At 34.3% G+C, this 9,549-nt stretch overlaps 1 protein-coding gene across 1 annotated transcript in view; it reads left to right on the top strand.

The window, feature by feature from the left end:
• Positions 1-6,680: 6,680 nt before the first annotated feature.
• Positions 6,681-9,549, top strand: part of LOC107587748 (nucleolar GTP-binding protein 2-like) — a 23,019-nt gene continuing 20,150 nt past the window's right edge. Inside the window, exons 1-2 of the mRNA XM_016275642.1 lie at positions 6,681-6,875; positions 8,184-8,268. Coding sequence (XP_016131128.1) covers positions 6,812-6,875; positions 8,184-8,268 — 149 coding nt within the window. The 5' untranslated portion in view covers positions 6,681-6,811. The remainder of the gene's footprint in view (positions 6,876-8,183; positions 8,269-9,549) is intronic.

Genomic DNA, 9,549 nt, shown 5'->3' with positions numbered 1-9,549 from the left:
ACTATAAACCCAAGTTTATAATGTGTGTTCCCACCACCACCCACACACTTTTCAGATCGCTCTCAAGCTCCTGGCTAGCAGGTTTACAGATAGATGTTTTCCTGTCTATTGCTATGAAACCAGTAGAAGAGCTTCTGGCTGATCTTCTCAAAACAGACACAGTGCTGACACACAGTACGAAGAGGCCCACCGAAAGAGCCAAAAATAAGTATACAGCAAAGTTCAATGGGTTCATCACACACTATTCCAGTTTTAAGGATCAAAAAATTAAGCATGTTACTCCCTTGTTGTCAGCTAAATGATGAATTACATATGGCAGAGGGGTCCTCATAAACACTGGTGGTTTGAGGAGCGTGCTCCTGGCATTATCTCCATTAACGGCTGCCAGAAGATAATGCTGCACTGTGATTTATGTGGTGTGAAAACTGAGGCTACAGGGAGCAGAGAGCTAAACAAGTGGAAGCTTCAAGGAGTAACTTAACAAAGGATAAACACATTAGAGGAATGTAGCACCACACACAAGCCACAGTCCTGGCTCAGATGCACCTATCATCTGCATCATCTGCAGCGATTATTCACTTGTTCCATAAATTGATTTTATTTACGATGCTCAGAACCTCCAGACAGGATGATTATATAATGAAATAAAATGCAAATAATTTTTGGCCTTTATACTGTCATTACAACTAAATTATTTAAATGTTAACTAGAAGCTATTTATTTTTTTATAATTTTTCATTTTCATTGTTAATGTTAGATACATTTTGTAAAATAAATAAACAAAGGAATAACTTTTTTGTGGGACCCACCCTTGTGAAAACTATATATGATAAAATATATCTAAAACATTTGTTTCATGCTAAGTATACTAATTATTCACTTGTTCCATAAATTGATTTTATTTACGATGCTCAGAACCTCCAGACAGGATGACTATATAATGAAATAAAATGCAAATAATTTTTGGCCTTTATACTGTCATTACAACTAAATTATTTAAATGTTAACTAGAAGCTATTTATTTTCATTTTTCATTTTCATTGTTAATGTTAGATACATTTTGTAAAATAAATAAACAAAGGAATAACTTTTTTGTGGGACCCACCCTTGTGAAATCTAAATATGATAAAATATATCTAAAACATTTGTTTCATGCTAAGTATACTACAAATACATTAACATATTTATGTACTTAATAAAGATAATTGTACTTTTGGTATACTAAACTGGTATACTTAAAGTCTGTTAAATTGCAACAGCTAATTTTGTACTTAATTCACTTTACTTGTGTGAAAGTAGTGCTGAAGTCCAACTAAAGATATACTGAAGTATATTTGAATGTGCTAAAGTGGAACTATTGCGAGTATACTTCAGGTACACATTAAATATCTTGCATTTATAGACTGATATTATTCAAAGATCATACAATCCTCATTGACATTAAAACATTTTAGGCTTAATATTAAGAAATGTAGATTGTGCACAAGTAGTACTCCAAATAAAGACGATATGTCAGTAAATATGTTAATAGATTTGAACTATACTTAGTATGAAATGAAATATAAATTTTTAATAGGGCAGTTTTTAGCATTCCTCCAAAATCTGACCCCAGTTTGTTTCTGGACTTCTTTTTATTTTGAAACATTTTGGCTCCTTAACTTCATTAACAAACACCTTTTGTTCATTTATTGCAGAAATGGGACAAAGGTTATGCACAGAAATGGCAGCACTGACACCATAAAAAATATTTTATTTCATTTGAAGCCTGCAGTGTTTCATGCTAACTATACATTGCTGTCCGATAAAGATGACTAATGTGCCTTGTTGAAATATTATCCAGAGATGCACATATGAAATCCTAAGACAGCAATTCAACTCGACGTGACTGTGCAGTGTAATGGAATATCTGTCATGATGAGGCATGTTTTGATTATCCCGCGGCGAGGTTTCGATTCGAAAGAGGCATGTACCTTTTAGCCTGTAGCATCTTCTGCATCTGGAATTTGTCTAGTGACAAAGAGAAACTCGAATGTTCTTGGTCAAAAATAATGTTTATGATTTCTACCGCAGCATATTACAGTCTGACCAAAGAACGTTGAGGGGGAAACAGCCTAATTGCACTGTTTATAAAAGATCATTGTGAATTTGGGATACTTTTTGTTTAACCAGAAGCCCTTATTTTGGTTAAAACGATATACTACGCTTACAAACAGATGAAAGATTTCAGTGTTTACATTTATAAACTCAAGAAAACGCGCTTCCTGTTCTGTCTCGCATCACCACTTATGTTTCTGTTTGTTTGTCATATTTTTTACATTCAGAAATGTGATTATCAGTGTAAAAGTCATGTTTACCTAATGTTAGTTTTTCTTATGAAGCTGTTAATATAATAACTGCTGTCCTGCGAAAGGTTTACCGTTACTAAACAATGTTACAAGTAATGTGCATTAGAAGTCTCTAGAAAGCCTCCGTGATGGTCAGGAATGAATTGTGAGGTCACTTGTTGAGATACAGATGATGGTCATATTGCATTTCCACATGTTTGCCAATAACATTCACCACTCTGATACAAAAAAAATCAGCCTCTGGCTTTTTCCTTCGAAAGCTGTTTCAATCAAACTGCCGAATGTCTTTGAATGTCAAGAAAACAATGATTTTATAAACAAAGATTTTGGCTTCAGTTGTGGTAACTGCCTGTCACTGGTGTGAGAGCTGTGGGGTGCATATGATTTCCTGTATTAATGCACAAACATTCCATTCCCACGTTCTTGAAATAAATGAATAAAACGTAAATGTAAGGTCACATTGTGCTAATTTGTCTATGCTTTCATTCTTTCGCTTTCGCATTAAAAGAGCAACTGTTTTTGTCTTTAGTCTGTTAGTGTTTTTCCTCCCTGTTTTGCCAGTAGTCAAGTGTTGCCAATAGGGTATTTAACTTGATGGTGAAATGACCTGTTTAGCCTAAATCCTGGTTTAAGTATAGCTTTATCTGTACTTCCCTTTGCTGATGAGAATAATTGATAGCATTTGGTCTTTTAAAAGGACAAACTGTGCTTTCAATTCTTTTTTTAAGCTTTAATCTTGTATCATTTACCAGTGACTCTATATTTTGACTATATATTAAAACTATATAAAACTATATTTTGCTCAGTGCAGAAGGGGTGATGAGAGCTGGAGCTGGAGGTCCATAATGACTGACTGCTGAAAGGTAACTCTGGAGCTGGAGGTCCATATGTCCACTACAGATGATTATCTGACACATTCGTGCTTCAATTTTCATCTTTAACACATTTTTAAAGTTGACTTTGAACATCAGTTTTACACAAACACTAATGTTAACTTATATATAGGGTTTATCATATTTAAAGAATATTAATCAAAAACTAAATGTATTCATATAATATTAACATGATATGAATGCAGTAATATTAAATGTATGAGATATCAATAATATGAATGTAAAAGTTATAATATAAATAAAATAAATATGGATATGTATTATAATATAATTTATATAAACATTAATCTTCAATAGTATATTATTTCACTCCTATTTATTTTCACTCTCATTTATTCGTATTCATATTATTATCCAAAATATTGTTTATATGTCTATTCTGTCTTAACCAGTGTCTTAATATGTTTTCAGAAATTAATTTTTTATTTGATTTATTTACTTTTGCTGTTGTTGTATTTAAATGTGTGCAATGAAAGCTTCATTACCAAGTAAAACTCCTTAAGCAAGCATACTATTAAACATGTTATTAAATATGTCTATATATTACATATAATATTATATATAAAACATTATTAAAAGTGCAATATCATTATTTAATATTAATATTTTAAATTATAATGTAAATAATATCAATGTCAATCTTGAATATTATAATATAAATTAAGCCAATTATATTTTGTAAATTAAAATTCTTATCAATCATATATAAACATATATATTGCACAATTTTTCACCTCTTCTTCTTTAAGGAATAGTCCGATTGATTCGATTTTTGCATTCTAACAAATTGTACAAATGTATGTTTGATGCAACATTTTTTTTTAAACTTTCCTTTTCTGCTTTTTGGAAATAGGGAAATCAAAGATTTTTTTTTTTTTTATTAACGTAAGAAGCATGAGTTATTTATAACACCAGAATGATAAAGATGATGCAGGTCCTGAACAAATAGCCTGCTTAGTGCATTTCCCACCACCAGCCAGACAAATCTAAATCCAGCAAAGGCTATGGTCTCGACCCATCATTACTTTCTCCTGTGTGGATGCCGGGCAGTTTACTGGCAGCTCTGAGAACAGATTAAGTGAATACCTAAAGGGATATCATGAAAGTGCAACTTTACCTAATCTTGACGGAAAAATCAAACAAGCAAATTCTCCCTCCCTGACTGAAACAAAGCGGACCTATCAGCAAGCCATCTTAAAAATACCTCTCACTCTGGCATCCGTTGTTGGAGCACACCTGTTTGCAACTGCTGTTAAATTGCTCAATAAAATATAATACATGCTGAATCCTTTATTTTAGGATAGCATTGCTTAATATCTTCTATTATCTAAGAAGAGTTCATGCAACCTAGGCTGTTATTTAGTGTTTAGCTTCAAACTGTGGTGTCCTCACTTGACTTTTAGTGTCAGAAAAAAAGATTCACCATCCCAATGCAAGAGTTTTACTTACATGTTATTTTATTATAATGATATTTGGCAAATGTAACCATGTTTAAAATGTACAATTGCACATCAAAAGTAGCTCAACAAGTTTCTGGAATAAAAATGTGTCTCTACAAATCCTTCTCCAGATATTCTTTTAATATCTAGTGCTTCAATATTCAAGGCAAATCATATTGCTCTAATTAATACTATACATAAGCCCTTTTTTAAATAATATTGATAACAGTTTTTTTCATAAACAACAGTGTACTGTTTGAATCCAGTCCAATTTTGGACAGTATTGTTTTTATCGTGGCTTATACCAAGCAATCACATAAATGAGCAAAGAGTCTGGAGCTTTCATAAAAGGATTTGAAACAAAATATAGAATTTCATGCAACCGCAACTCCATTCAAATTTAATAGCCTTTCAGAGACAGTCCTCTGAGAAAATGTCTCAGGAAATCATGATGATTTGCCTCTCATTTTCTTTTGTGATGTTAGCTTCTTGTTTAAGCAAGCAGGATGTCAGAGAAATGAGGGTCTTAAAAGGGCAAATTCAATCTGAAAATATTTATCATGTTGTCACATTTGATTTTAACTGAGTAAAAGCGAACAACTGGACAAAAACATGACAACAAAAAAAGACTAAACTGTTTCTACGATATTAGTGCAAATCGGTGCACAAGTTTCCATTTCTCTCAAAAGAGAATATTGTGTAAAAATGTAATATTGTGTATTTTATTATGTTGGAATGAATGAAAATGCAAGAAAAAAGGACAAGTTTTTATTTATAATAGAAACATCAAACTATTAAAGACAATCTGAGATATTTTCCAAGATTCCAGTGATATGTCTATAGAATACTAGTATTATACAAGGTGTGCCTGGTTCTCATTGATTGTGTGGGCTGCCCCAGAAGCCATTATCTACGCATTCCACACAGGCTCTGCGCAGGTTTTAAGTTTACACGATACACCGGCTGGCAACGCAACATGTATTGTTGGTCCAAGCTGAAAACTGTTTAAATGCATCTGTGTAATGTTTGCTTTAAGTCTATTTTGACAATATGCAAAGTTTATATATAGTTCCTTTTTCCAATTTGTTTCCTTTAACTTGAGTGAAATGTAATCTTGTAGAGTAGAACATGTGCTGAAAGATAACAGGTGAGTCATACATCTTGTTGTAATGTCAGATTTCAAGCGGCTCTCTTTAATTGGTTGAAAAGCATAAGACAAAGTCTTGATTCAGTGTAGCGAACAGACACTGGTAGAAGCTCAAAGACATGGGACAGGACAGTGCAACTGAAGCAACAACTATCCCAGCATGCCCTCTTCTGGGTATGCAGAGTCCTGCATGAATTTAATGTGTGCATTATCAAGTCATTCTGAAATAAAATGCAAAAAGTGTTTCCCAAATTAAATATATTTGTCCTATTAGTTAAACAATAAGGGAGCGATAAGATAACTGTATTGATGCCGCTGGTCTTTAACATTGTTAAAGCCAATTTAAAGCTTAGTCAACCAAATAGCTCAGGGTTACCAGCTTCAGACTCAAATGTATTGAACAAATAAAAAGAAAATTAAACAAGAATTTGCTATTTAAAACATGGTTAATTGCGCATGATATGTCTGATTTTTTTAACAACATCAACATTTTAGGTTACATTATTAGGCTAATGAAACAAAGAGAAAAATGACCATTTTTATTCTGTTAGTTTCATTTTAATGGCTCTTCTGTGTTATACAGGCATTTTTAAAACTACAAATACTCCATGTAGTTAATCAGTTGTTAAGGTCATGAAACTACATAACTAGGCTGTAAAAGATGTTTAATGTTGTTTGAAGTCAGTTTAACGTGACCTCGGTGCATGTTTACCACCCACAGACCGGTTTATTAGCTTGTGTACACTGACATAAGTATGGGTAAATTGAATTGTGGATTTGTAGATTCTCATAACTAACACAGCTTTCATTCTGAGGAGCTACTGACAGTTTTGCTCTCAGCGTGGAAGAAAAAAGCCGTCGCTTGAATGATGACGCATTTCCGGGTTTCTGTAGTTTATTGTAACACGTGGAAATCTACAGTGGACTAAAACTCCGTTCTATTTCTTTATTTACAGTATTTGGACTGTCCCGGAGTAAACGATCACAATGGTCAAGCCAAAATTCAAGGGAAAAAGCTCCATAAACCCCTCAAGCTCCAGCAGTAATCCCGGTAAGATTAAATAAACCGCTGGTCTGGCTGAGAACTGCTAGCAAGCTAAAGCATTAGCCAGCTCTTGTTGAGGAATATATGAGACGTTCTGTAGTTATGTTTTCGCCGTTGCCTGTTGTTAGAGCAGCTTTCTTCAATGTTCACCGGGTTATTAGTTGATTTCGTGCTACCATGACTTCTGTCAAGCCTTCAGGCGTCCCAGGCTGCTCACACTTGTATTTTTAAGACCAGTCATGTCTGGGTAACGTTACCAAATTGCCGTGTTGTACACGACATTTGTACGTGTTCAAGAATAAATGAATTACAGACTTGTTCTATAGATTGCCCCCACAATGTTTTTTCAGAAATGTTTAGAATCGGTGTCAGAAATTATCTTTATTTTTAAGGGGTAATGTTTGCTCTCTACTTTCAGGGAGAATTTTTCACCATTATGAGAACATAAAAGCATGCCCCATGTTGTTCGTTTATGCCAAATGCTTACATTGAATTATCATAAATTAGAAATGATGGTTGTCACTTACAATAGCTGTCATATTTTAAATATTCCGTGGATTTGTTTGTTCTTTTAGTGCCATTTTGGCACTATCCAGACCCTGATTCATTTCATACACTGCTCATAATAATTTGCTTATTAAATAAAAAGCTGTATTTCTCGGTAAGATGTTTTGCATATCACAACGTGATCCAAAGTTGACATATTTTGAATGTAGTGAAGGGTTATTTAAGGACAAATGCTACAAATTGTACACTACTATTCACGTTTGGGGTCAAAATGATTTTTATCTTAATCTTAAGTGACAGACATTAACAGTGTTACAAAAATTGTATTATAAATAAATTATATGCTTTTGAACTTTGTTAATTAAAGAATCCTGAAAAAGTATCATTAAGCAGCACAAGTGTTTTAAACATTGATAATAAAAAAAAGTTTCTTGAGCACCAATTTAGCATATTAAAGTGATTCCTAATTCAGCTTTGCCTTCACATTTTAAAATATATTTAAATAGAAAAGTTATTTTAAATTATAATCACAATATTGTTTCATATTATTACTGTTTTACTGTATTATGACTATTTAAATGCAGTCTTGGTAAACAAAAGATCTTTTAAAAAATCTTTTTTTTTTTACCCCAATTATAATTGGTGGACTTTGCAAAGTGACACAAGGGACTCTTCTGTTAATCGTGGCCCTTGTGCTTTGATTTAACGATCTATCACATTTATGAAGTGTATATAAAATAATTGTAAATTGCACTGTGTCCCTGTGTATAACAGTGTGCATCTCTTTTAACATTCTCTATCCCACAGACCGGGTCAAGGGAGCTGGAGGGAACAACATGAGGGACCGTGCCACCATCAAACGCTTGAATATGTACAGGCAGAAGCAGAGATGGTAAGTCATTTACAAAATGATAACAATTCAGAATACAATCAGAATGAGCTTTATTTACCAAATGAACACAAACACACAAGGAACTTTATGGTTTCTAGTAGAGCCAGACCGATATGGGTTTTTTGGGGGCAGATACCGATATTAGGGAGTAAAAAAAGGCTGATATCGATATATATCGGGCGATATTCTTTTGTGTATATTATAGTACAGTACCAGTCAAACGTTTGGACACTTTCCCATTCGTGTTCAAACTTTTGACTGGTACTATATATAGAATACAGTATATACATAAACAGAATATAACACTTTTTGCAATGATCACTCAAATGTGGGGATCAAACACTTATAATGACGTGACAAAGATATGTAATGGAGGCAGGGCATTTAAAGGGGTCATATGATGCTGCTAAAAAGAACATTATTTGGTGTAATGAAATGTTTATGCGTTTTTTGTTAAAAAAATAAATAAAATTCCACATACTGTACATTATTGTTTCTCCTCTATGCCCTGCCTTTCTGAAACGTGTCGATTTTTACAAGGCTCATCGGTCTGAAAAACGAGGTGTGCTATGATTGGCCAGCTAGCCAGAGTGTTGTGATTGGCCGAATACCTCAAGCGGGTGACGGAAATGTTAAGCCCCTTACCATACTGTGATGCCCTGTCCGGCCGGAGCTACGAGACAAACCTTAAAACCCATTATAAACGAGGCATTTGTTGCATCCAGTGGGGACATAATTACAGATTATAATGACTTATACTGTCTTTTTACGCATTGCGTTGCATCGTGCCGCATAAACATAAAACCATGTCTGCATTTGTGATCGGAGAAATGACAAACAACGAGTGCTACTCTACACTGCTCAAAACTCGCGTTTGAATCGTCAGTGGCAAATTCTTTAAATATAAAAAACGTACTTGCAGTCTGTGAGTCAGAACAGCCGGCATTGTAGTCTACTCTACCAGGATCAGGAAACAGTCCTCCATAAAATGCGCTGGACACATCTGAATATTTGGGTTAAACTGTTCTGGAACAGTGTTGTAAATCCAACTTAACCACTGATTTCTAGTCGTGTCCTCTTTTGGAAGGCCAAACAAAGTAGTTTCGCTTTCACAACGAAACCGCGTCACACACTTGAGTGAGTGGAGGCCGGAGGCCTAGAGTGAGCGGAAGCAGGCTTGAGTGAGCAGAGGCGGGCGGGCTTGAGAATGGCGCGGCCGGTGGATTCGATGGAGCGTCCAGCGGGCTTGCAGCAACCACATGTGACGACCCCAGGCTGGAC

This window comes from Sinocyclocheilus grahami, unplaced genomic scaffold (assembly GCF_001515645.1).
Source record: "Sinocyclocheilus grahami isolate Dianchi unplaced genomic scaffold, SAMN03320097.WGS_v1.1 scaffold96.1, whole genome shotgun sequence".
NCBI classification, from domain to species: Eukaryota; Metazoa; Chordata; class Actinopteri; order Cypriniformes; family Cyprinidae; genus Sinocyclocheilus; species Sinocyclocheilus grahami.
This window is presented reverse-complemented; position numbering and strand designations above follow the sequence as displayed.